The following is a 27,874-nucleotide window of genomic DNA, read 5'->3' as shown; positions in this document are numbered from 1 at the left end:
TCCACAAAGGGGAAATAGCATGGGATGGATAAACAAAAGCACCAATGAGAAGTTAAGAAAAGTGACTTAATGATATGGACTAATCTTAAGATTTGGTGAGTTGCTACTTTGGGTTAGTAAAATATGAAGAGTGTTAAACCACTAAAAATGATTGAAATTATATGCAAGCTATCTTACATGGCTGTATTTAATATTTACATTTTTCCATTCCTAAGTGATGATGGCCAATGATAGATTACTATGTTGCGTAGATAAATATATCTAATTTAAACTTGTAAATTATGAAAATATTAGTCACTGTTTCCACCTTTTAGCTTTTCATTTTCCAATTTTATTTTGCCCCATCATTATTTCGGATGATTACTAGTACGGTGCTACATCTCTTTCTTCTTGATCTGGCTTTCCCAATGAAACCAAGTTAGGTACGGCACTTTAAAGAGTATGATGACAAAGAAAAAAGTAGATATCGAAAAACGAATATAATTTTATGAATGTGTAACGAGAAATATAATTTTTTTTCCATAAAAAGTATTTTTTGCATTGTGGAAGAGGAAAAAAGAAAATAAGGAGAATTCATGTGGAACTTAACGAACACAAGAAAATCTTTGTGGTTGAAATTTCTTATTGGAAAAAAAAATCTTCTTGCTTTAGTAAAAATATTTTCAAGAGAATATTAGAATATGCTTTCCAAGTTCCATTTATCTCAAACATATGAACTTCCTCTGTTCGAAAAATAAAAGATCATAATTCATATACCTTAAATTAGACAACTTTATAATGACAAACATAATAAATACAAATATTTCTGTACTGTAGAGTGATGAAAGCCAATTAAAAACAAAAGGAAGGTCGAAATTTGCTACCTAGTATTTATTTATATTTGCCTCATTATAATTTAAAAAAAAAAATCAACCAATTTTCTTCTGTCCTTTCTTTCTCACTGGATCTTCTGTATTCATCTCAATTTTTATTTACAGTATTCATATCTCTTTCTCCCCCAACATTCTCGTCCACCTCTTTTTCTGCTTCATCTTCTGTCAGCACTGTCACTTTCAGGTTTCTGTATTGTAATTATTGAGTTGCCCCTTTTGAGATTATTTCCCAAATTGTGTTCATTGTAGAGTTCAAAGAATTGGGGCTGTTGATTTGGGCGGAAGTTTTATCCTTCTTTTATTTTGAGATCTGAGCTCTGCTTTTGATAGAAATGGGAAGTTCTGAGGAGAAAGTTGTGGCTGTGATCATGGTCGGTGGACCAACCAAAGGTATGCATTTTTTGATTCAAGTTTTAGAACTTCACCATCCAAGTTCTTTATCACTGTTTGGAATTTGGGAATAAAAGAAACCCTTGATTAATTTCAATTCAATTTTAATAAAGTTCAAATCTTTGTGCCCTGTGTTCTTGATTTCTTGACAGGTACACGTTTCCGCCCATTGTCATTGAATATCCCAAAGCCACTTTTTCCATTAGCAGGACAGCCAATGGTTCATCATCCGATCTCTGCCTGTAAAAAGGTAATGCTTTCTTTGTACTAATGCTAAATCTGGTTATATAGATTTGATGTTCTAAGTTTTCTTGTATTCATTGAAAGATGGGGTGTTCAAAGTGTAAGTTTTTATGCATTAAACTAATGCCTTTCTGTACATATGGGCTTTCAGATTCCGAACCTAGCGCAGATCTACCTCGTTGGCTTCTATGAGGAGCGTGAATTTGCTATATATGTGTCTTCAATCTCGAATGAACTAAGAATTCCTGTCAGGTTATATTACTATCCTGCTTATCAGTGCAGTGAGTTTTATGAACTTCGTAATATTGGAGCTCATTCATGTGCATATTGAATTTATTGTTAATAGATACCTGAAGGAGGACAAACCACATGGTTCAGCTGGAGGTCTTTACAACTTTAGGGATCTGCTTATGGAAGACAGCCCGGTTGGGATCTTCACTCTTCTTGATTATATTTTTGTGATGATCATGTATAAATTGCTGGGAAATATAACTACAGAGTTAGTTAATGGGAACATAAGAATTGATCAAATATGATCTAAAAAATCTGAAAATATAAGTGGGGCTACTGCCTCATCATACTTAGTGATCTCTATTAACATGGTTGTTTTATCTCACCTGGCAGTCACATATATTTTTGCTGAACTGCGACGTTTGCTGCAGTTTTCCTTTGCCTGAGATGCTTGGTATTTAGTTCTTTCTTTCCCTCTTTATACTTCACTCGCACTTCTTAACTTTCTATCATCTCCTCTCTTGATCAACTTCTCTGAAATAAAGAGCATTGCAGTAGTTTATATTTTTGACTTTTCCAAGTTTTACCTTCTGTTTGCTCCAAATTCGCAGAGGCTCATAGAAGATATGGTGGAATGGGAACCATTCTTGTCAGCAAGGTAGATGAAAGTACCCTCGAACTGTTTGTCTAGGACACATGCTATTGGCTATTTTATAGTTTATTAGCGTCTATTATGTGATTACTTCATGTTGAAAGTCTATTGGAGTTTCCATGTGTAGGTGTCTGCTGAGACAGCCAGTGAGTTTGGAGAACTGGTCGCCGACCCCGTTACCAATGAACTGTTGCATTACACTGAGAAACCTGAAACTTTTGTACGTCCAGATATTTACTTGCTCTTGGATTTTACTTTCATAAACTAAGAAATGTGTAGGTTTATACCCATGGATACTTGCCTAAATATGACTGGAATGCAGGTGAGTGACCGCATCAACTGTGGTGTGTACGTATTTACACCAGATATCTTCAATGCTATTCAAGGAGTATCCACTCAGAGGAAAGACAGAGGTTGGTGTGTTTTCATATTAAAAGAAATGAGATTTTTGGTCCATCTCTTCCTTTGATCTCATTGTTCTAGTGTCATTTTCACCTTACAACCATATTGGGCTGATTTGAACACTGATATAGCACAATTGCTGAAATAGAACAGTGTTGTGCTTGACTTGGGACAATATTACGTCTTCCTAATCCAATGTGGTTTTCAAGTTTCTTAAAACCCATGCAATGATTGGTCTCAATTCTCAAACAATAGTATTATATGGGGTGATTTATGAAGTATTTTCTCTTCTTTTGCAGCTAATCTAAGGCGTGTATCCAGCTTTGAAGCTCTTCAGCCAGTAAATAGGTATAATTTCCCTATACAACTACATAATATAGACATTTTGGTGCTACCTTCAGAGAGTAGTTATCTCATTTGCAGTTGCCCTCTATTATGATATCACTGTTGCAGCTCAACATGGTATCTAGGTTCTTAGTCTGATTTTTCATTCTTCTATTCAATTGCATACAAGCATGTTTGCTTCTTTCTCCTCGTTGCATGGTTGCTTCTTTCTCCTCGTTGCATGGTTGCTTCTTTCACTATATTAGTAATTTATTTCAGTATTTTGTTTGGTGAATGGTGAAACCGGGTGAAGCTTTATAACTCTAGCAGCTGATGATCACCTTTGAGGACAGATGTTATAGGTGCTGACATAATTAGTACCTTTAGTTTCTTAGGTCAATAGGCGAAATCTTTTGAAGGATAATGATTCTAATTTGTTTGTAGTTTGTTTTTTGAGGTTACTCATTTCATTAGGATGATGTTACTACACAATCATATGTTCCCACAAACACCTGTCATTTTGAGCTTTAATGGAATGGATGAGGTTACTGCTCACTGTTTGACCAGTAAATGATATTCAAAGTGCAAAGTGTACGTCTTGTTGTTTTCGCTGTCATTGAGGAGTCCACCAAAACTGAAACCAGTTTTAGATTTTTGAAGCCCACACTTATCCCAAGCTTAATCACTTTAATTTTGGCATCTTCCTGAGGTCTGCTCACAGTTAATTTGAATAAGACACTGCCACAAATGTTTGAACTGTGTGGTTGTGCACCTCTGGCTTGAATCATGTTACCTGGTCTTATAATGACCTCCTGAAAGAAGCTTCTTCTGCAGAAGGATCATATGAATAAATCACCTGCTATAGGTGATACGCTATCAGCAAAAGGTAGTCAAGTAGGGGGCTGCAGACTGCAGTTACTAGAGCTGGATTATGGGTCTCCAAGCCACAGCCCTATGTAGAATAAATTAATGAGGTTTATGATGCTTACAGGAACAGTAAAGTTATTCTTTCTACTGAATAATACTTAGAATTGGAAAAAAGAGTTTAAATGTACAGGTGTACCTGAAAAAAGGATTTCTAGTGCCTTCTTTTCCTTTCCTAATACGAGCTTATTTGGCAGGAGTCTTCCAACAGACTTTGTACGGTTGGATCAAGATATTTTGACCCCTCTTGCTGGGAAGAAGCAGCTATATACCTATGAAACCATGGATTTCTGGGAACAAATTAAAACACCAGGGTAAGCGAATCACATATGAAGTGCTCATCCTCCCATTTCCATTTCAAATGTCAAGATTTGAGGTGATGAGTGGGTTTATTTCTTTGCAGGATGTCTCTGAAATGCTCCGGTCTCTACCTGGCTCAATATAGTTCCACATCACCACATCTTTTGGCAAGTGGGGATGGCTCAAAGACTGCAACCATCAGCGGTGATGTTTATATCCATCCATCTGCTAAAGTTCATCCTACTGCAAAGGTAGGAATATTTGGATACACCTACAAAATAACTTGTTATGATTATTATATTTATGTTATAAATTTCATGGTTGGTTAATTTGGATTAATGGTTATTTATTTTACTGCAATAACTTCTGTGATATGAAAAACAGCTAGGATATGTTTTCTTATTTATTCATGACAATATTTGTTTGCAACAATCAACACCCTCTATGTCGTACACATCTTGGCTCACCAGCCAAGTCTATATTGACTAGCACATGCTTGCAACACTGTAGCTCGAGGTCTTCTTTTTTGTAATGAATATGATTCCTGGTAAAGGTCATGTCATATATTGCAGTGATTTCTATATTGTCAAAGTTGCACCTTTGTAAATATATTTCAGTTAAAAGTAATGAGATCAAGTTTGATTTCTGATTAGCGTTTATGAATCTGAAGAGTTAGCTCTTGATGGTTCTTGCTTAATTCCATTCCATGTCTCAAAAAGTTCTTTTTACATTGTTTCTCCTTACATCATTAATTGCCACAGACACCTCTGACTGCAGCTTGCCCTGCTTATGTGCTCACTTATGACCTCCTTCACCTATAGATTGATGTGTCTGTTACAATGTTGAACAGATTGGTCCTAATGTTTCAATTTCTGCTAATGCTCGTATTGGAGCTGGTGCCAGGCTCATCAGTTGTATTATCCTTGATGATGTTGAAATCAAGGTACCACTTCACTTTATCACAGCTCATGGAATACTTCAGTGACATATGCTGGCATTTAACACGGGGTTCATTTTCCAGGAAAATGCGGTTGTTATTCATGCAATTGTTGGCTGGAAGTCTTCAATTGGCAGATGGTCAAGAGTCCAGGTAAGTAATGGAGATGGCTAAATTCTTGCTTAATTATATGAAATATATTGCTGAAAAAAGATGTTTTGATCTCGACTCCCCACAAATATGTCCCAAGAGGTCATTCTTAATTTGTCAGTTTGTCTGTCCTGTCGATAGATAGGGCCAGCTGGTTTTCTCCTTTGGAATTTAGGAATATGGAAGAGCTGTCATACTATTTCATCAATACTGTAGAGTAAAATAATCTGGAGAAAGTGCTTTTTCACATCAAAATTATTCATCACACATGATATTAAATTAGTACCAAGAGTGTAATCCATGTATTATGTGAAGATCTTCGATGAGAATTCATAAGATTGGCTGTACTCGTCCTTTCTCTTGGACTCTATAATACATGCTAGCTGAATAGCATTCCTCCATTATTTCATTTGCTTTCTCTAGTCCTAGTCTTGACATCAGATATCTAAACTCTATCAAACTGATTTCAGGGTGTAGGAGACTACAACGCAAAGCTCGGGATCACAATTCTTGGTAATGTATTTGTTATTCTCATATTCCTAGCTGTTACAGCTCTTACCTTTACAAAATTATCAACATTTAAACTTTTGTGGTGGATTATCTAAACCAATATATTGAAATCAGGTGAATCCGTGTCGGTCGAGGATGAAGTAGTAGTGATCAACAGCATTGTCCTGCCAAACAAGACTCTTAATGTGAGTGTCCAAGAAGAGATCTTACTTTAAACACAGAGAAATGAATTTGGCAGTGCCCTTTTGCTCATGCTACTAAGCCATCTTCATCCCCTAGGATTGTATTACCATTTTAATTCTATGTATGTATTGTTTGTACATCTGAATACGGAACAATTTTGCTAGTTTACTGTGTATTTTTAATTTTACATAGTAAGAACTGCGATAAAACCCTCCTTTTCTTAGTTTTATTGTTGGTCTATCTCCCTAATATTTTTTTGAAAAAAAGTTCAATTCATTTAGTTTCTCAAAAAGGAATACGTCAATATTTTCAGATATTTCTCAACCCGATTATAAAGTTTGGTGTATACTTTATTCTCATGAGATCCCACTTTAGTGAAATTTCACTTGATATTTTGTAAAAAATAAAGAGATGGAGAGGAAATCTTATGTAAATTGTCATTTTGCATATATCCCTGTTATATAGGTCCAAATATTTCCATTTCCAATAACAGCATTCAAAGGAAAAATGTTTGATATATCCTTTAACTTTGTGATTTAAAATTAATATATTCTTCGTAAAAAGAATTCAACATATATATATATATATATATATATACCGACATAATTATCAAACAACTCAAATATACTCTTCTCAATAGAAAGAAATAAAAATAATTAATTTTAAACTTATTTTCCTATTTTTTTATTAAAATAAAGTCCATATAGCCTATATTAATATATCCTTTAATTCCTCCTATTCAATAAAGTTTATCTTGAGATTTCATGGTGTATAAAATCAGGAAAAAAAAAGTGGCTAATCGAAGAGGTCACAATGGCAGAATACTCTATTGTTAATTGTGTATAAAATGCTTCGTAAAGCCAAAAGAATGTCATGTCTTCTCTCCCAAACACTACTTCCTTCTTCAGCTGCTAATTCCATCTGTAATTTCAAGCCTACTATCGCTCCACATCATCTTCTTCTTCCGGTAAATTCTCTTTCTTTCTTTGTGTGATCTTGATTTCGCTACGTGTAGGGCTGTCAGCTATTGAATTATACTTATTTGCTAAATCTTGTGAATGAAAGAGGTTGTTGGGTTTAAGACCCAAGATTGGATTTTTGGGTTCAGTGAGAGGAATGGCAACGAAAATGGATAGCATTCAGCAAAACCCTGAGGCCATTTCGTACCTAAACCAGAAAGAAGCTGCTGAAATTGATGAGATACTTATGGGTCCTCTTGGTTTCAGTGTTGATCAACTTATGGTTAGCCTCTTAAATATCCCTATAATTCTGATATCTTTTGAGTTTCGACTTTATTAAGGGATAATTTATAGTATGATGGGTGATATTGTGGTTTTGATCGCAGGAACTGGCTGGCTTGAGTGTTGCTGCTGCAATTGCTGAGGTGAGTAGTGGAATTGCTTTAAAAAGATCTCTTTGTACTTCATGTCATCACCTCCTTGACAATTTGACATGGTTGAAGATTCATTCTGACTTGTAGAATTTCAGTTTGTTTTAGTTGTATTGGATTGAGTAATTTGGTTATGTTAAATTTTGATGCAAGTTAACAATACATTTATATAGCATCTACCCTGATTTGCGTGTCATAATTTTGAATTTCCAAAATTTTGTTTCCCCCCTGCATGTTGGACAACAAAATTTTTGTCTCCATTTCTGTCATTTTAGCAGTTTTTGAGTGGATGTAGATTCATAGACAATACCATCTGGCTATTGCTTCTTTCTTTTTTTCCATCTTGATCCTTTGTGGGTAGTTCGTTGAGGCTGTACACCAGTGATTTTTTTCTTCTGACAGGTCTACAGACCAAGTGAGTACAGTCGTGTTCTTACTATTTGCGGTCCTGGTAATAATGGCGGTGATGGTCTTGTAGCTGCTCGTCATCTATATCATTTTGGCTATAAACCATTCATATGTTACCCTAAGCGTACTGCTAAGCCTCTTTATGATGGCTTGGTAACTCAGGTATCAATTTTTGTTTATACTTTACGAATGACCAATTTATAGTCCATTGTTCGGTTAAAGTTCCATTTATTCAACTTTCTGATTAATCAACATTTTTTCTAGCTTGAGTCGCTGTCAGTTCCTTTCTTGTTATTGGAAGATTTGCCAAAGGACTTCTCTGACAGCTTTGACATTCTAGTGGATGCAATGTTCGGATTCTCGTTCCATGGTATAATTTATCTTTAGATCTTTTTGTCGTTGAGCTTCAACATGTAACTACTCAAATTTTAGAATCTTTTGGTTGGAACCTTTCATTTATCTTTCTTTCTTTTTTCTATTGTTCATGACATTTACTTTGTTTATTGATAAGTAACTCTTCATTTACCTTTTATTCCTTTTAGAATGGAAAAACTGGTGAACTTCTTATGTCATTAGCAATGTAATAATCCTTTCTTTTGATCCATAAAAAACCAAAATCTGTCTTTCCGGATGAGATGACAACACAGCTGATAGCAAAGAAAGGGGATATCTAAACAGAAAAATAGAAGATGTACACTCTCAAACATAAAAAGCTATACGTCATTTTCTTGTGTTGGAGTGGAATGTTGAGGAGGGATAATTTGGTAAATTTTGTTTCCTGGTGGTAAGATTGTCAAATACTTTAGTTTTGTTTCAAGGCCTGGAAGTGTATAGGATGGTTTGATACCCGAAACAGAATCAAAAGCAGGGGTTTTGTCCATAATTAACAGGAAAGGGAAAAAGTTACGAAAATAATCCTTCCAACATTTCTTTGTTTGGATGAAAATTAGATAAAATTGAAGGGGGCAGATTGTTGAGGCAGAATAAGGATGGTTCTTTGGTCAAATTTTATCGTGGTTTCCTGGAAGAAAAATCCACTATATTTTAGTTTGTTTTAAGGTCTAGATGTGTATAGAATTTTTTGATACCCAAAAGGAGATTCTTTCGTCCATAATTAGCAGGAAAGATTACTTTTCTGATAAAATATCCTTCTATATCCCTCATCAGGTGGATAGCATGAAACCAAAAAATAAATAAAAATTAAGAGAAACCTAGTTTCTTCTTCAGGAAAATTTGGAAGTGGTAACAACAAAGTACCTTTACAAAGGTGTTTTTTTTACGGAAGATTAAAAAAAAAGGTTCTGGTACTGAAGTGTGTGCACCTCAACCTTTCTTTAGCTTTTGTAAGATGTCTGGTAACTTGTCCAGGTAGCCCAAGGCCACCTTTTGATGACTTAATCCAGAGACTGGTGGCACTAAAGCTTAATGGCGATACACATCAGAAATCACCTGCCATCATCTCTATAGATATTCCATCTGGATGGAATGTGGAAGAGGGGGATTTAAGTGGTGAAGGTATTCAACCTGACATGCTGGTATGTGTCTGTTTTTTATTTGTATTTAATATCTGCAACGCCCTACTGTTTTGACTTTTTTTGAGCCACCTAACAAGTAAAATTTCGAATCTAGGTTTCTCTAACTGCCCCAAAATTGTGTGCCAAAAGGTTTTCTGGCTCGCACCACTTTTTAGGTGGCAGATTTGTTCCACCATCCATCAGAAACAAATTTAATCTTCAATTACCAGCATATCCTGGCACTTCCATGTGTGTCCGTATTGGCAAGCCCCCAAAAATTGACATATCATCTCTGAGGGAGAACTATATTTCTCCTGCGTTGCTTGAGGAAGAGGTCGTCGCTGACCCCTTTGATCAGGTATGAGTTGATGTAATCATGTAAAGCAGAGTGGACGATGACTGATGACTTCATTCTTTTTGTAATTTTATTAAGAGATAGTTGGCCCTATTCCAGGTGTCACTAATTCTAACCCATGTTTCTTGAATTTTCACTGTGATTTTGTGTACCTAATTCCCCTGTTGCTTTATAATTACATTAACCTTGACTTTTTGCAGTTCCAAAAGTGGTTTGATGATGCAATGATCGCAGGCTTGAAGGAACCAAATGCCATGGCCTTGTCAACTACTGGAAAAGATGGCAAGCCGTGAGTGTCTCACGTTTCTTTTGCTAAAATTAGTTCATTTTATATTTTAATCCACCTGCTGTAATAATATGCAACTCTAAGACTTTACCTATTTCTTTCCCCCCCTCTTGCATTACCAATCACCAAGAAATTGTGATGAGAGCTATATCAACTAGGGAACTTTCATATGACAGTTCTGGTTCACGCTCAATTGTAAAACTGGAAACAGTTCTGCTATGAGAATTAGCAGGATGTTTAAGGAAAATCTCTCTCTCTCTCTCTCTCTTTTGATAAGGTAGGAGAATTGTCATCTCTGTGTATAATGGTTCTACTTACTTGTCCTTCAAATGCCCTTTGCTTCCCAAGCAAATAGAATCTTGTCCATTTGCATTGAATGACAAGTGACTCTAATTTTCTCATGTATTCACTATAAACAAACTTTGTGATACTTGTAACCATGATAAAAGACTAGATCAGTAGGATTTTTTGCAAGATTATTGGTTCATACGAATCTCTGATTAGCGTCTCAAATTGTTTATGTATTGGTTCTTGTTAAGTGCTTAGGTATGTTTATCTCTTACTTGGACCATAAACTTATAGCATTTTATGACTTTTTAACTGAAGTTCATCAAGGATCGTATTGCTGAAAGGGTTTGACAAGGATGGTTTTGTCTGGTTAGTTTTGCTCATCTTTATATGAGTGCATCCTAATGCCATTCAGAAGACACTCGTTTTTTCATTCTTATATAGAGTCTTCCCTGTGCAGGTACACCAATTATGAAGGCAGAAAAGGTCAACAAATAGCTGAAAATCCTCATGCCGCACTCCTCTTTTATTGGGATGATTTGAACCGCCAGGTATAGTCTCTAAACTATCTATAGTAGAGAATCTGTCAGTGTATTTATTCTTATTCTTCGAGGAGAAAGATTTATGCAGTCTGTGAGGAGGCTATCAATACCCTGTTTACTATTTTCTAGCATAGACTAAAATTCAAGTGGTTGCGTTTCTCAGCATTTTGGTTGAACATGGAATATGTATATGATATTATACGATGCTAGACTTAGTTGTCTGCCAGATTAAAAGGGAAGAAACTTTGTAATTTGTAGTGTTTATATTTAGCACTCATTTGTTGTTGTGTTTTTAAAATAAAAGTTACCTATTAAAAGAAACTCAAATCCATGTGCAAGCTACATTAATTGTTGAATAATATGTCATGGTTGTATCTTCTGCTGCCTATGAATTACTGGTATTGATTATAAGAATTTTCTTTTTCTTCTTTTTTTGAATGGATCTTAAAACAACAGTGTGGTCTCTAGGTAAGAATCGAAGGGCCGGTGCAAAAAGTTTCTGATGAGGAATCTGAGCAATATTTCCACAGTCGTCCTCGGGGAAGTCAGATTGGTGCCATAGTTAGCCAGCAGGTCTGCCCGGTTCTTAGTATAAATTTTTTAAATTGTTTCTTTAACTTTGTATTTCTGTAACTTCCTTTTATTTGCTCATATAATTTGCAAACATTTGTCTCTTGCTTTTCCTTAGAGCACAGTTATTCCAGGAAGGCATGTCCTCCTTGATGAATACAAACAGTTGGAGGCAAAATACTCTGATGGGTTAGTATCTATTTAACTAATCAATTACTTCGAATGCCAAAACCAAATGCTATGATGTTTCTGTATCTGCACCATTCAAAACATGGTTTATCCCGTTCATATACTTTTACTCAACTTTATTTCTTGTAATCCATTACCGTACTTTAGGAAATATATGATAATATATAGTAAATTTCCTTCCCCAATTCACAACCCCTTTGAAAGAAAACTTGAGGAACAATTTTTTTGGAACTGCCTAAATAGGAAATCAGGTACTTTTACATCTAATACCCCATAAAAAATTCATCAAGAGAGAATGGGAATTCATAATTCGGAATGAGAACTACTCCCTCCGTCCCATATTAGTTGTCATGTTTTGCCTCTCAAGAGTCAATCTGACTAATCTTCAGAGCTAAATTGGATTAGATTGATTCCTATTTTAAAATTATAATTTGAATATTCAAAAACTACACGAAAGTACTATAAATTACAATTCTTTTCATATCAATATGATGAAAAATATAGATTAAACATCAGTCAAAGTTAATCTAGTTTGACTCTCGAAAAGGAAACATGTTAAGCATTATTGGACGGAGGGAGTAACAAAATCCATCAGTTGAGTTCTCATATGAATCCGAATTATGCTGTCAAAACTTCCCAGTTGGGATGACAACACACACACACACACACACACCGGATGAAGTAAAAAGGTTTCATTGAAAGCATCCAAAAGATGCAAAAGAGTTAGTACATTTGAGCTTACAAGAAAGTTGTGTGAATCCCTTTGCATAAGTGGCTATTACAAGACCCAGGGAGATAACAAACTGCAAAAAAAATAAGTCCTGGGATACTACAGGGGGACATATTGTCACAGCTACACAAAAACATCAGACACCTACTATTTCTTTCTAACCAAGAGCACCAACAATATCTGGAATCATCCTCCATGTGCTTCTGATGGCTTTACCAATTTCCCAGCAGCTCCAACATTCATAAGCTTCTTTAAAGCTTTGCGGCATGACCCAACAGAGACCAAAAATAGAGAGAAACAAACTCCACAAATTAGTTGCAACTTTACAATATAACAAAGGTGGTGGTTGGTTTCCAAGCTATTGCACAACATAAAACATCTGTTCACGGTCTGAATGCCCCTTTTGCTGAGATTGTCTTGGTAGGGCAGGCCTCATGTAGAACTGTCAACTACAAATGAATCTTTTTGTTTGCAGTGGTAAGTGGAAATGCATGTGTATACGGTAAGCTTCAATTGATTCTTTTATCTATGCCTGCCTGGCTGAGCAAGTCGAATTGGATTTCATCAGTAGGTTCAACCAAAGCTCAGCCTTGAAAGTGCTAATTTAATATTGTTAAATTGTTAAAGATTGTAACAACATTTTATCTGAAAGTTGTAGATCAATAATCAATGTATCAAGAAAAGTGTAATGACATTTAATTTGAAAATGGTAGATCAATAGATTGTTTGTGAAAGGAGAGGAGAAGAACTAAAGAGTAATATATCTACGAACAACTTGGACCCCAGCCTAATAAAGTTCAGAATAGCCTTTTCCTGAGGTTGGATCAAATTTAAACTTAGCCCTCCCAGATTCAATTTGGGCTCAGCTACAGAAATTGTGCTCAATGAGCTCAGTTCAATTGTTCAGTTCCTATTTGGCGTATGTGTTTTTATGTAGTGCAGTCTTTTCATGTTCATATATAACTAAAACCAACTAATTCTGTCTCCTATAAGCTGATTAAAATAATCCATCTCCTGTAATGCAACCGTTATAGTAATTTGTCATTCCTCCTCTCCCACTTCATGTTCATAAATTTCACCCGCATTTCCCTGTAAGGACTTGATTACCTATTTTGTCTCATCTGCAGAAGCGTGATTCCCAAACCAAAACACTGGGGAGGGTACCGGCTTAAACCTGAAATGTTTGAATTTTGGCAAGGACAGAAATCTCGCTTGCATGACAGGTATTTACTACAGGATATCTCATCCAAAGACTTCCATATTATGCTAAGAATGTGTCCAACTCAGAGAAGAAATAAAGTGTTAGCAGATTTTTTTAATTTGCAAGAGAAATGTTAGGGTTCTAGGTAGCTCCATCATTTGAGAAGAAGAATATCATATAGAAATACAAGAATGTAGTGGATTAGAGATATGGAGTGTTGAATAAAACACTATATATCAATTTTAGAAAAATCTGGGACGGGGAACTTCAGCAGTTTTTATGCTGAATGCTCCGTCTGAAACGGATATCCAACTTATCACCCGATATAGGCAAGTGGTTTCTTAAAATTCTGACATGTTAAGTATGAATACTGTTTTTAAACTACAAGTATCCAAGGCTGCTTCTCCATATTTGAACTGCACTTTGATGAGATTTCAACATTAACTTCATCTTGTCTTCCTCTTTAGAACTTCAGGTTGCTCTTCTTTCCCGTATAATCTATGGCTAAATTTAGTTTATGCTGTTGCAGGTTGCGTTACATCCCGGAAACAGCTGATGGAAAAACAGTGTGGAGGATTGAGAGATTGGCTCCATGACTTTTGTTGAGAGCATCTTCATTATGAGGATGCCGATTTGTTGTACTTCCCTTTTCTCCTCTCCCCGCCTTGTTGATCATGAGTGTATATTGCGGAGTCGAGGCAACTTTCCAGGCACCAATAAAGTTTGTTACCATTTTTATCAGACTACTGGTTAATATTTATAATAGAGATTTACATTTAATCACTTTATATTCCATTAGTCAGTCATGGGTGTTTCTCATTCGACATTTGTAAGATCAAAAGGTATAAACGACAAATTGACTGCAGTCACAAGTTTGGCCAACACTGCCGATTTCACAATATTATTACATTGGAGTGAAGTGTTTTATGAAATTAAGCTCAGTCACTCACCACTGAAGATTGACCCAAACCAACCAGGAGTTTGAGCCGTAGGTATGAAATTGTCTTTGAAGGAGCCTTTGGGGCTTTCCCCGGAGTTTGGATTAGTCTATAGTCCAACTCTCCAAAGTGGGTACCCGACATCAAGTGGGGAACAAAAGAATCAAAAAGAAACTAATCAAGTCTTATGTAATATAAATCTATAAATAATTAACCGTTATTTATATAAAATAAAATGACAGACTTTTATAGAAAATCTAGAAGCATTCTTTTTTTCAGTTTAGTAGATTCTAAATTATGACCATGGTTTTCCCATAATTTTGTTTCCAAATGACGGTCAATAAATGAAATGGCGTGTAAAAATTTGTAAATTACCATATAAAACATAGAATATCACAATCTTATGTCTTTTTATTTCGTTATTACTCATAAATTAAAGATGAATTTATAACGTAATAGTATTTTTATTTTAATTTCGGAAGCGGGTCTGAAGTACAGTTATAATTGGAGTAGAGCGTAGAAAGAACTAAAAAGTATCCTTTCTTTGTTGTGTGTTTGGAGGGAGCTAAGCAGCATGAAGAGCACAGAGGATATATCATATGTTAACCAGCAAGAAGCCATAGAAATTGATCAGATGTTGATGGGTCCTCTTGGTTTTACTGTTGATCAGCTCATGGTTTATCCTCTGATTTTTATTTTTATTGATTAATTTCTTCTTAAAGTTTCTCTACTTATCACTAAATTGGGTTTTTACTTGTTTTGAGATTAGGAATTGGCAGGCTTGACTGTTGCCTCTGCAATTGGAGAGGTAAGTATAATATTGTTCCGCCTATAGCACCAGACTCCATGCGAAGTCTGCATTGATTTTCGACTATGGCGTAAGTGGGAAAGCAATATTATATATAATCATGGTTGGATGGTGCAGACTATTTGTCAGTTAGAGTTCATGTAGTTATGATTACAACTAGACAGACTTAACCGATTTCATTTGTCACCTAGTTGAAATTTAAAGCATATAGAATGGATTCAGTATTTGGAGTTCATGGGTTCCTACAATAATCTCAAGTCAAGTTGATATTCAATGATAACTGCGTTCACAATCAAATATTTAATAGATATTTAGTGAATTTCTATCGGGCTTGCCTAGACCTACTGGTTTATGTGAACCCAGTGCTTCAAGGCTAGATCTCCCTTTGTTGTTGAGTCTAGTCTCATTAAAGATCATTTGTTTGTGAGAGTGTTAGTTGAAGAAGAAATTGACATCAAAACATAGGGAGAAGTTGGAATCAGTGATAATGAAGTGTTGATAGAAAAGGCAGAATATATGTTAAGTGTATAAACAAGCAATAGCTTGGTTTGTGAAAATATTACTTCTTTATTCTTTCCTAACCGAGGGATTAACAAGACTAAATGCATGTTATCTCTCCAGGTCTATAGTTCAAGTGAATATACTCGCGTGCTTGTTATATGTGGTCCTGGTAACAATGGTGGGGATGGTCTTGTAGCTGCTCGACACTTACATCACTTTGGTTATAAGCCCTCCATTTGTTATCCAAAACGGAATACCGAACCTCCCTTTGCTGGTTTAGTTACCCAGGTAGAGAATATGACATGAAATTCTTGAACCTCAATATTTTTAGTTTATTTGAGATGTTAATGGATGTGAGAATTTTGGTAGCTTGAGTCACTGTCAGTTCCATTCTTGCCAGTGGAAGATCTACCCGTGCAGCTTTCAAGTGACTTTGAAATTATAGTGGATGCAATTTTTGGATTCTCATTCCATGGTAATACTTCCTTCCTCAGTTTCTGCTTGGACATCCCCATTAGTTTTTCTCTTTGCTGAGAAGGCCACGACTGTTCTTGACTGCTACAGCTGTATACCAGACTTGTTAGTCTTATTATTTGCAAAAGTTGATTCAAATCATTCATTATCCACCATATAAATGGGTATGCAGCATTGGAAGTAATTTGCCGTTGGTTCTTCATTTCTTAGAGATCTTGTATCCTTCCTATCTTTTTTTCCTTTTCCTTCTACTTATTTAGGTTTTCTTTAAAACAAAAATCTGGCATTATGTGGAATAACCTTAAGGTCTCCCAATTATATCCAGGTAACCCAAGGCCACCGTTTGATAGTCTCATTAGAAGGCTGGTCTCCATACAAAACCAGCAGCGCACACATGAAAAAGCAGCTGTCATTATATCTGTAGACATACCTTCCGGGTGGCACGTGGTAGAGGGAGACATTTGTGGTGAAGGCATTGAACCTGATATGCTGGTATAGAGTTGTTACGTACTCACATTCTATTGTTATCATGCCTTTTTCTCATTGATAATTCTGTTTTCCTTTGAGAATCAAGGGAAATACCTAAAGAAAACTTTGGACATTCACTCTGTAGGTCTCTTTGACTGCTCCAAAATTGTGTGCCAAAATGTTTTGTGGCCTGCATCATTTTTTGGGTGGAAGATTTGTTCCACAATCCATCATAGACAAATTCAAGTTAAAACTTCCACCATATCCCGGCACTTCCATGTGTGTTCGAATTGGAAATTTTCCAGAAACCAATTCATCAGCACAGAAAGGGATATTTACGGCTTCTGTAAATCTTGAGGTGGAGGAAAATCCTATTGATCAGGTTGAGTTGTATAAAGTATATCTAGAACTTTGACTCTCTTGTGGTAATTTTATCGCAAGTTTGTTAGATTATCCAGAAATGGATGCAAACTTCTTTTCATAAAAGCAATGCAGTATATTTATTTTTGTGGCAATAAAGCCCCATTCTGATTGCAGTTTCAAAAGTGGCTTGGTGATGCATCGGAAGCTGGTGTCAAAGAACCCCATTATATGGTCCTATCGACAGCTGGTAAAGATGCAAAACCGTAAGTCTTTCGAGCTTCAATTTTCTTGTGTTACATGATCTGCAAGTTAAATATAACAGTGATGGTTTGCCTGATGTTAACTGTACTATTTCTTCTTCCCAGTTCATCGCGAATGGTATCATTGGAAGGAGTAAACAAAGATGGTTTTGTCTGGTAAACTCCATAACTATTTCTGAATTATATATATTCTATTAAATGACATCCTTCTTGTTTCTGCAGGCACACCAACTATAGGAGTCGAAAGGCTCGTGAAATTTCTGAAAATCCTCATGCATCACTTCTCTTTTACTGGGGTCCTATAAAATGCCAGGTTAAAACAATTCCATCTTTAGCACTTCCTGCAATTTGGCAGAGCACTAATATCTAGTGTCTTTTAACAATTTAACATACATGAAAATGTCCAGTGATAGCTTTACGCATCCTATCCTGGATATGCATTCAATTACTTGAAAGTGATGTGCAGGATTGTGTTGGGTAGATGAATTGCGATGTATTTATGAACTACTATCTATGCACAATCAGAAATTTGTTGTTTACCATTCCCTGGTTAGAATCCAAGGTTCAGTTTCCCTATGATAAAAATAAAATGTTAAGAGAGAAAGAAAGTGGAAGTCATGATTACTGGGCATACTCCCTTAAAACCTCAAATAGACATTTTCTTTATCGTCATTGCATTTATTCTCTGAGATATAATTCACTGACTGCGTATAATGCACTTAGCATTAGATAATTGTTCTTTCTGTGCTTCATTACGAATTCATTTGTAGGTAAGAGTGGAGGGATTTGTGGAGCAAGTTTCTGATGAGGAATCTGAACGATACTTCTCTAGTCTTCCTCTAGATATCCAGATTAGACCAATAGTTAGCAAGCAGGTTCGTGTAGTATTTTCAGCAACATAGTTTCTAGATTCCGATACTTTGATGTTTCTCTATACGTGCATCAACAGCTAGTTTCCAATCTCTTCTGCAAGTTCAGAGCACACTGATTCATGGACGAGAGATTCTCCATCATCAGTACAAAGAATTCGAGGAGAAGTACCATGACAGGTCAGTAATTTCACATATTGCTGGAATTCTTTCTTTGCTTGTCCTAATCTGTAACAAGCTCTGCTTTGGTTTCAGTATTCCATCTGTGCCTAGCAGAAGTATTCTATTGGTTGGGATACAGTTAAGATGCATTTCAGTTATGTGATTGTTGTCCCATACTTAGAATTAGTGGATATCATTTTAGCATTTATAATATTTAGATCGAATTCTTCAACAGTTGCTTCTCATTGTTCGAACATGTAAAAGACGTAACTTTTGTGTATGCATTCTTGGAAAAATGTCTGACCAAGACTTGTTGATTACAACCTAATCATACTTTGTTTTTCCTTTCTCTAAAGAAAAGTTGTTTTTTAGTCTAGATTCAAGTGAACCTCAAAGCAATCCTTTTCCCCTAACATGCAGAACTTCAATAGCAAGACCCAAACACTGGGGTGGCTACAGGCTTATTCCAGAATTTTTTGAGTTTTGGCAGGGAGAGGAATCTCAAGTTCACCTCAAGTATGTCCAAACCCATCTTTCTTTTATTATTTCATCACGATAATTCCTACGGATCTATCAAATTGATCACTGCTTAAATTCAATTAATCTGGAATCTGTACTAAGAAAAAAAATGGGTACTAAATGGGAGAACACTTGGACATACCTCTTTTAGGTGTTTCATATATTGTTTGGAATGGTTACTTGTATATTATTTTAAAAACTAGTTATAAAACCTCAGTCCAGAGGGTTGAAAGAACAGATCTCCAGCATCAGTAGTATAAAAGGAGAATAGACTTATACGAGTTTTAATGGGATAATCCCTTTACCAGTAAAAGATTCTCTACAATATCTCCTACCAACTTGACTTAGAACTAAAGCTATATTTCAACAGATTTACCGTTATAATTTGAGCTGAAATTCTTGATATTAATTGCTGTCGACTTATGATTTAAGTGTGCCGTCGTTAATAGATTTCGGTACTGTGTGGAGGAGATTGATGGAAGAAGAGTATGGACAATTCATAGATTGGTCCCACAGTTGGCAGAATCAGCATCATCATTGTGACTTGCCATCTCTTTGAACTTAGCAATAATGCACCAGTGCATGCATATGATAGGAAGCTAGCAATTAGATCTTTTCTTTTCCTGTTTTCCCTTCTGATTACCTTCTTTGGGTAGGACATTGCACTTGGGAGGTGATATAATATTTCTGAGGGTGTGCATATGTATTGCCAGAAATTGTTTACTTGCTCGTTATCTCTTTGTAAGTATCTCTGCGCTGATTTGCATAGTATATCTCTTCTAGTTCTGTTTCAGATGAAGATTGTGTTTTCTTTCCTTTTCCTGTTTGGCTCATTAAAATTGTTGGAAAATTGGGTCTCTAGGTCAGTCTCAGGTTCAATTCCCAATTGACAAAATAATAGGTGTGATCTCTTACCAGCCTCGACAGACAGAAATACTTGGTACCTATGTTATGGTGGGAGGTAGCAAGTGCCCATGTGGAATTAATCGAGGTGTAGAAGTTGGTTCAAACACCGCAATTATAAAAAGGAATTGGCTCTCATCAGGGGCACATTTCTTGAGCATCCAAATGGACAGGTTAGGTCTTCACTCCAATAGACAGATAAACTCAAACATTGGCAAATTTGGAGCAACTATGCTCCAAATTGAGCTGAGCAATAAGTTGATCTGATGGCAAAGGAATAGAATGACTGTTCAAAAATTAGGTTAGATAAGGTCATCATGGGGCTGTGGATTAGAGTTTCTAATAAGTTAATATGAATGAGTTGATTAGAGTTTCTAATAAGTTTACCAGATACTGCAAAGGTTGGTAGCCCAAAATTAACCTGCAAAGTGGATTTTGAATTCACCTAACGCATCAAAATGGATATATTGGGGGTATGCAAATTAACGAGGCAATAATAGCCCTAATTTATTACCTCTGTTTTGCCATAAGCATGTCAATCCTTTCAAGAATCACTATTAACCAAAAAGATATCGAAAATGTACATCAAATTACTGTTGAATGCAACGAGAAAGTGCATTCGACCATGTCTAGTTTGTAAAGGCAGTTAACTCCAGTGTCCTGCTCTTATCAATAAAGAACACATCAGGAGATCAGCTGAATAGGGTTCTTCCCAGCAACTTCCAAGTACCATGATTTCCATGCTTCCACATAATGTGCAAATAGATCTTTCAGTGCTGAAACATAACAAACGGACAAGACTTGCTTGTAAGCTCAAGTACATCGAATAATTTGTCTATACTGCTTTGATAATATGTCAGCATAGATAAGAAGCTGAGTCAAATAAACAGTAAGTGCAACCTACAAAAGTTTGTTTCACATCTTATGTAAAAGATGATTTGGTTAAAAACATACTAAACGCGTCAATATCATCATATGGAGCAAATAACCAGTCAGCAGAGCGATTTGAGAATAGACCAGATATATAACATGATTGAATTACCTGTTTCAGTGCACTAGAAAAAGAAATTTAAACATAATAAACCATACCCTGGTTGATGATAGGTCACATTAAAAGGAGCTTACTTGCTGTCAAAGTTAAAAGAGTAACTTCAGACTCTCAATGTGGCATTCCTAAGAAAAGGGAGGGACACACAACATCCAATTAAAAATGACATTTTAAGGGTTGAGTTCAGTAAAATCATAAAAGCTTCTTAATAAGGGTAGATCTGTAGACACTACTTTCTGTTTCTAAATTGATTTGCCTTCTACTATTTATAATCTTCTGGATATTTATTAATTGAATCATTCTAAATTTGAGAGGATGAAATTTCAAGCGAAATGAAACTCATCATACCTTGGTTGTGATATTGAGGACGGTAACTGGAGGCTAGACTTTCCCAGTCATGAACCCGTTTCATTCTGTCAGCCTCAGAAACTTCAGCTTGAGGTACGGTTGGAGGAGCAAATGGACCAAAGTGGTAACTCTTTTTGCTCGCTGTTAAACCAGGCTCCTGTTTAGGAATGTGAAAATCATTTTCTAGGTTCTCACATTTCACTTCAGTTAGCAATTGTTTTCGAGTTGCTTCATCTGAAATACCATCCATAGGTACAGCAACTCTGTTCCTCTTGATAGTTGTGTTTGTAAGCTCAGTCCCAAATACCCTCTTCTTGGACTCAATAGTACAAAAGGCATCAACTGATTTATATTCTGATCTTCCTCCAAGCCCCAACCATCTAAATGCAGGTTTCCTCGTCTCTGGATGATGGGTCTACAAGTCATGCGAGCAGCACTATTAGTGACTAGAGTTTCTTATACAAAACTTTACTTAGATAAGGGTTGAATTTCCAGATTGTCTTCCTGATGAATAATTACTTGAGGATAATTACCTTCTCAATATATTGCATCGAAGACAAAACATTTGCGATATCATACAGCCTCCTAACTTTTGCTGCATAGATAAGAAGGAATAGCATTACATGAAGTAGCATAGATTGGCAGCACAGTTGAATTATAAGAACTAACAGTTTGTGCATTAGTAGTTCAGATTACTCTTAAGCAAGAAAAAAAGGTGTAAACTTTTTACTTCTTGTCATGGCAGGAGGCCTCCCATCTCCTAACAGTATTTTTGCTGCCTCATCAAGGCAAATCATGTCAACCTGAACAGAATCATCACAGAGATTTAGGGTCGGATGAAAGCAAATTGAGAAACAAAGTAGTACACTTGAAAGTTTTTTACTTACATTGGTGCAGAGGAAGAGCTTCACAAAATTCTGTGTAAGCAGTCCCAATGATTTTTCTCTCCTATTTTCTGTCAATACATAGCCCAATATCTCAGAAATTAGTGCCAAAGTATCTCTATTTATCACATCAGAATAATTGAATGGCAATTTACAAATACCACTTGAAAGAGGGGAAAGGGAAGCAAATTTACCAGATTTAACTGGCGCTGCAGAGTTGACACCAGAGTTGGAGCTTAGTTTATCAGTCTGACTCGAAGTGATTAGCTTGGAATCTCTATCATCCTCCTCATCATCATCTGAACCCTGAGATTATGGAGCAAAAAGATGGAAACTCTGTTATCTTGTTAGACATAGGGCTAAACCAAGCAATATTCAAGAACGAGAACCACCAATTACTTACCTTGGCAGAGCTAGATCCATCAAATCCACTGACATTCTCTTTAAGACCCTCTTCCTATCCAATTATAATCACAATTTAGCAAGCCAAAAAAGTGGCACAAATATAAAAGTTTAAACTTGTGTGTTTACCTTCAACTGTTCCAAAGTCCTCGGAATTGCTTCTAACCCTTTCCATGAATACCTATTCTTAGCCTTCCTAGCAAGAACCTAAATTTACAAAAATCAAAAACCATAAGTTTTAAAAATAAAAATAGAATCTTTTAATTCAAAAACCAAAAATTGTTACGATATTCCAATTAATAGATCTTACACCAATGCTTTCCAGTACATTCACAATATCATAGATCCGCCGTCTTTCAACCCCTACATAGAAATCCAAAACAAACCCATAAATATCAATCCAAATCAGACCCTCAATCAAAAAAATTCAAAAAAATCAAGGATTATATCAGTACCCAATCTCCGAGCAGCATCATCAAGCCCAATAGTTTCCACACCTTGTCGATCATACAAGCTCAAAAAACTACACACAATTCACAAAAACACTCAAAAAATCAGCAGAACTTCAGATTAATTCTCAAAAACATCAAATGCATAAAAGGGCAGAGAAAAATACACACTTTGAACATAAGAGACCAAGTGATTTCTGTTTCCGACAATAAGTAGATCTGGATTCTTTCGAAGGATCTGAAGCTAAAGCCATGTTTAAAAAAAAAATCTTTCGACGAAACTCCAAAGAAATTCAAACAATGTGTTTATTACAAAGCTCTTTGCAGGAAGAAAGAGAAGTTAAATGGAGAAGAAAGAGCCGTTAAGAAAGGGTTTGTTGAGTTTGGCGGGGTGGAAATAAGCCATTGGAGGGTTTTTGAAAGTTTGAATTTCAGATTCTACAGCGGGAACTTGGGTTTTCTTCCCTAGATGGCCGCGCCTATGAACACTGAATTGACGGTTTTGACCTTGCTTGTTGATTTCACGGTCCATGCGTTTGTTTAAGGTTATATTTGGAAATCACAGGGAACATGAGAAATGAGGAATCTGATGATGACACATGCATAATCACGTGATTAGATTTGTTCTTTAGTGTATATATAAATATAATAACTAGTAATAATTTAAAAGAGCTGCCTTCTATTGAGGAAAAAAATATTTTAAAAGTTTGTTTGGGCGCCAAAGTGATGAAATTTTGGTCAAAAAATTAGTACTACAATTTTTAGATACATTAGGGGAAAAAAAGACAATATGATTAACTAGAATAATTTCTTCTTCAAGCTTTGTTCATGTGTGGTCAAACAATTTTTCTAATGATTTTACAAATTTATGTGTTTGCCTGATAACATAAATATTCAAGCATGAACAAATTTATTTTTATTTGCATGCATTGTTAGAAGTCTAGAAGTAGTATTGGTTAAAATTAGCTATAAATTTAATGTTTCATGGCTAAGTATTAATACTTGTTGCTACGAGATATTTTTTGATGTGGCTATATTGGGTAACCTAAAAATAGCGAAGGTTCAATAAGATTTCAATGGTGACAGGGGAAGGAGCTAAAAGAATTATTCGTATGGTTTCATCTAAACCCAATAGCTTTACTGTTAAAAATGCACTAAATAAGCATACTAATTGATTGCAAACACAGTAAATCAAATGAATATTGGTGGAACTCAAATCTATAAACTTCAAACATACGCGGATTTTGTTTTAATTGGATGTCATTGTCATTATTGTGTTGCAACTTGCGTATATATCAACTAGTTCTCGGAACGTGCATTGCACGTTTGTATTCTAATTGATATTAGAATAGTTAATTTATATAGCTAAGTTAAAATCTAAAATCTTTTCATATGTAAGTTTAACATAAGAATATAACTCTGCACAAAATATAACATGAAAATCTTGTATTAGATGTTGGAGGTTTGATATTTTAAATATTTCATGAAAAATAAATGTTTTATTATATTAGAGGAATTAATATATTTTAATTACAAAACATAAGTTCTAATAATCAAAAAAGAAATTGTCTATAAAAAATGGTACTTACAAAGAAATANAAAAACTACATAGATTTTTTTAAAAAATAATTTTAAAAATTTCAACCATCTCACCCCTAACCCCACTTGAGAATCACATAAAAATGTAGTTGGACACCAAATAAAGAACTGAAGACAAAAATTAACAAACTAAAAAGTTATCCAAAATGTTGACTCTTCAATTTCTCTATTGCAATTTTGATTGTTGAGTTTGATTAAGTATATTGCATTGAGTTAAACTCATACAAGTGTGCGTGGATAGAAAAGAGATAATATGCCCTTCAGAAGAGGAAGAGGAACAGGAAGAGAAAATAGTACAATCGGATCTCAAGCAAATACGTGGGCAAGAAGGCTGGAGGAGAAGGTGTTGGGAGATTCTGCTCTGTGGACGAGCCTCATATGGATTTGATCTCTATAGGAATATCGGTTGACATTATTAAATGGAACCGCCACCTAGTCCTATATAACGTGAAAACAACACGAGAGGGGATTGTCCAGGTTCATATATGTAGATCAACAGTTCATTCTCGAACAAATATGGGATCTTTCCCACTTTAACTAGACCACATAACTATCGTGAAACTCCATGTAGATTAGGGATCGAGACAATAATACTTCCAAGAGTATAGAAAATTTATCTTATCCAACTATCTCCTATTTCTTCTTCCACTTATTCTCTTGATCATCCAATTTCTATATTTGAAGTTAAAGGTAAGATTTTCACTTCTCGAATTCACTTTTTGATCCGTAGAAAATAATATAATGGGCAATATTGATGGGGAATGTTTTCTTGAGAGATTCTATGGTATAATTTAGCCTTAATTTGACTAGTTGGGATCATGTGTATGATCTAGGGTTTGGAGAATTATTAGTAATATGGATAATTAGTGATTTTCTATTTATTCCGGTGTAGACCACGAACAAGCGGAACAAATCTATAAAGGGAAGGATCAAGTCTCTTAGGATTCAAGCTTATTTCAAGGTAAGTAATGGTTGTGATTTCATGAATATGTGATGTATGCATGTTCTTTCTTCATAGTGATAATTGTATGACTATGAAGGTTGCAATGTTGATCACACTTATTGTAGTTGAGATAGATGAATGATGTAGTCATTAAATTATGATCTAAATATATGATCTTAATTATGGAATAGTGATTGTGATTGTGTTGTGTCGGTATCGGATTTTCACGTTCCGGCAAGAAAACTAGTATCGGTTGCCACATTTTGGCATAACTTTGGATAAGATTGCCATGTTCCAGCATACTTTGGGATTGGATTTCAACATTTTGTCAAGCTAACTATTTGGGTTTGCTTTCGGTGAGAGGACCAATGATGTGTTAAGCATGTGAAATGTGTTGTCTAATTGTCATGTTAATTAATGTTTTATTGTTAATATATATGCATGTGATTATAATGTTTATTTGACTTATTATATTGCACTAATGGGATAGACGCGTGATCCTACGAGTACACGGTGGTTGTGTATTATTTCTGCACTTGCTCTTATTTTCGTTGAGTACATGACATCTTCAAGCGGCTACAGACCTCGCTTAGGAGACTAGACCTTGTCGCATTGACTTCAAGGGTGAGACACATCTTCCGGGTTGCCATGGAGTTCTCTTTAGTCTATGTCCACCATTTCCTGAGTTAGACCATTGTCTTATTTAGTTGAATAGTTCATTGATATTCTCTTATCAGACTATGATATCATTTAATAGATTTGGTACATTGATTTTCAGATATCAGGTTTATGTTCCGCAAATTTTAGTTGTTAGATCTTTTGTTTTGTAATGAAACTTCGTTTTTAGTCATTAACTTGCTTCCGTAACTTAAATGTCTTAGTTTAGGATAATTGTTTTAGTTGGATAGTAGTAGTGGTTCCCCCACCGGCTTGTAAGTGTGGGTGCAAATCACGACTGTTTGTAGGTCGTGACATGGAGGTTCAAGGTAAAGGTAAAAGTTTATGTATGGAGTGAGTTCAAATATTGAAATGTGACTTGTATGTTGGTGGCGACTTATATTATTCCTCTATTGTTCAATGTTAATGAAGTTTACTAAAATAGCATTTGCATGACTTTCAAAAAAAATGTCCACTTTTTTTTGCATGTTTTCGCATGGTCATCATACTTAGTGATTAGTTGTGCTAGAACCATCTTCTTTATCTTTTTGCTACAAGTGTAGGTTTGAGTTAGCTAGTGGATTCAATAGTTGAAAGCTTGGATTGCTATTTGTCCAAGACTTGGTATGTCCTCATGTACTCGAGGACAAAAGACTCTTATGTTTCCTTTTTGATCCAATAGGCATCTTTGTTTTCCTTTCGATTGTAAAGGGTCGTGTCCCTATGATATTTGTTAGCTATGAAATCTCTCACTACAGTCAAGTAACTCAATCAACAAGATGTAAAAAGATAATGCTACAGACATTCCATAAGAGTGATCTGTCTATCATTACCAAAAAAAACTGAAGCTAAAGTTTCTCAAAGATATATGCAGCAGAAGAGAAGGAAAACCAATTGATTTTTGCAAACTTTTTCATCAATACAAGAGTATCAAAGTTTCGATTTAAGGCCAATCAGAAAAACTAGAAGATCTCAGGTTACTATGAATAGGTAAATACTTACACAACATTTGAGTAAGCAAGAAACTTGGATACTAATTAAATAGAGAAACAAAACAGATACAATGTTGTATAAATATTAGGATTATAACAATTTAACATAAAGAAACTAATTCAAGTAAGCAGTAAACATATTCTCATTACTAATAAAGGCGTAAAAGTTGAATGTGAAATAGCAAACAATCATAAGAGGATATTTGAATAACAACTAAAATAGTAACGATTGGGAATGAAGTAATCAAAGCATTAAGAGATACAAATGGCAACTAAATAAGAACTAAACCTTAATTTACCAATATCGTGATTGAAAACAAAATATTAAAATATCATACTGTGGTTCTCTGTAGTGGAGGAGAGTGTGGTGAGGTGCGGTGGTTTCTCTAAGATGAGAGAAGATAGGCACTTTGGGTGAACAAAATAGGAAAGGCTAGAGGATTAAATCTCAACTATTGATCGAGCTGAGATGGACGCTCAAGATTATAAATTGGTGTTTGGGATATATAATAAGCCTATATTGGTTCAATTTGGGCTAGAATTTACATAAAAAATAAATAGAAGACTATGATTGAAATAATTTAGGGGAAGATTAATTGATTGGTACTTAATTAATAAGTATACTACACATTTATATAAATAGATAATAGCATTTTTCATATAAAAGAAGTATGAATCGCTATACATATAATATCT

The 27,874-nt window shown here is 35.2% G+C and overlaps 4 protein-coding genes across 11 annotated transcripts; 3 read left to right on the top strand and 1 right to left on the bottom strand.

Annotated features, from left to right (window-relative positions):
* Positions 1-707: 707 nt before the first annotated feature.
* Positions 708-6,348, top strand: LOC107014317 (mannose-1-phosphate guanyltransferase alpha). Its single transcript, XM_015214173.2, has 16 exons — positions 708-848; positions 1,122-1,262; positions 1,415-1,512; positions 1,657-1,757; positions 1,852-1,930; positions 2,130-2,190; positions 2,348-2,394; positions 2,516-2,608; positions 2,711-2,801; positions 3,090-3,138; positions 4,236-4,352; positions 4,442-4,589; positions 5,189-5,281; positions 5,360-5,428; positions 5,896-5,938; positions 6,050-6,348. The coding sequence occupies exons 2-16, from the start codon at positions 1,205-1,207 to the stop codon at positions 6,148-6,150; spliced, it is 1,248 nt and encodes a 415-aa protein (XP_015069659.1). The 5' UTR covers positions 708-848; positions 1,122-1,204; the 3' UTR covers positions 6,151-6,348.
* A 514-nt stretch (positions 6,349-6,862) lies between these two features.
* On the top strand, positions 6,863-14,379 carry LOC107014825 (pyridoxine/pyridoxamine 5'-phosphate oxidase 1, chloroplastic-like). The gene is made up of 14 exons (XM_015214922.2): positions 6,863-7,085; positions 7,184-7,360; positions 7,464-7,502; positions 7,911-8,078; positions 8,181-8,286; positions 9,285-9,451; positions 9,546-9,788; positions 9,986-10,074; positions 10,678-10,728; positions 10,820-10,910; positions 11,370-11,474; positions 11,590-11,660; positions 13,518-13,613; positions 14,121-14,379. The coding sequence occupies exons 1-14, from the start codon at positions 6,966-6,968 to the stop codon at positions 14,185-14,187; spliced, it is 1,590 nt and encodes a 529-aa protein (XP_015070408.1). The 5' UTR covers positions 6,863-6,965; the 3' UTR covers positions 14,188-14,379.
* A 611-nt stretch (positions 14,380-14,990) lies between these two features.
* On the top strand, positions 14,991-20,245 carry LOC107014876 (pyridoxine/pyridoxamine 5'-phosphate oxidase 1, chloroplastic-like). 7 transcript variants are annotated; one of them, XM_027915915.1, is made up of 15 exons: positions 14,991-15,205; positions 15,299-15,337; positions 15,959-16,126; positions 16,208-16,313; positions 16,638-16,804; positions 16,926-17,177; positions 17,318-17,406; positions 17,509-17,559; positions 17,626-17,716; positions 18,174-18,278; positions 18,382-18,452; positions 18,528-18,572; positions 18,855-18,950; positions 19,610-19,694; positions 19,816-20,245. In XM_027915915.1, the coding sequence occupies exons 1-15, from the start codon at positions 15,104-15,106 to the stop codon at positions 19,849-19,851; spliced, it is 1,503 nt and encodes a 500-aa protein (XP_027771716.1). In that variant the 5' UTR covers positions 14,991-15,103; the 3' UTR covers positions 19,852-20,245. The 7 variants fall into 7 exon arrangements, 5 of the variants coding, with proteins under 5 accessions (XP_027771716.1, XP_027771715.1, XP_027771717.1 ...); XM_027915914.1 differs by lacking the exon at positions 19,816-20,245 and having other exon boundaries at positions 19,610-19,752; XM_027915916.1 differs by lacking the exon at positions 19,816-20,245 and having other exon boundaries at positions 14,996-15,205; positions 19,403-19,746.
* Positions 20,246-20,299: 54 nt separating this feature from the next.
* Positions 20,300-23,428, bottom strand: LOC107014879 (E2F transcription factor-like E2FE). Of its 2 annotated transcripts, none has more exons than XM_015214991.2 (11): positions 23,159-23,428; positions 22,994-23,061; positions 22,849-22,901; positions 22,668-22,745; positions 22,540-22,593; positions 22,331-22,442; positions 22,140-22,207; positions 21,983-22,055; positions 21,786-21,847; positions 21,253-21,667; positions 20,300-20,632 (listed from the first exon to the last, which is right to left on the bottom strand). In XM_015214991.2, exons 1-11 carry the CDS (start codon positions 23,239-23,241, stop codon positions 20,541-20,543), a joined length of 1,158 nt encoding a protein of 385 aa, XP_015070477.1. In that variant the 5' UTR covers positions 23,242-23,428; the 3' UTR covers positions 20,300-20,540. The 2 variants fall into 2 exon arrangements, with proteins under 2 accessions (XP_015070477.1, XP_027771718.1); XM_027915917.1 differs by lacking the exon at positions 20,300-20,632 and adding an exon at positions 20,639-21,029.
* Positions 23,429-27,874: the final 4,446 nt, after the last annotated feature.

This window comes from Solanum pennellii, chromosome 3 (assembly GCF_001406875.1).
Source record: "Solanum pennellii chromosome 3, SPENNV200".
Taxonomy (NCBI): Eukaryota; Viridiplantae; Streptophyta; class Magnoliopsida; order Solanales; family Solanaceae; genus Solanum; species Solanum pennellii.
Note: the sequence above shows the minus strand (reverse complement) of the source record. Positions and strands in the feature narration are given on the sequence as shown.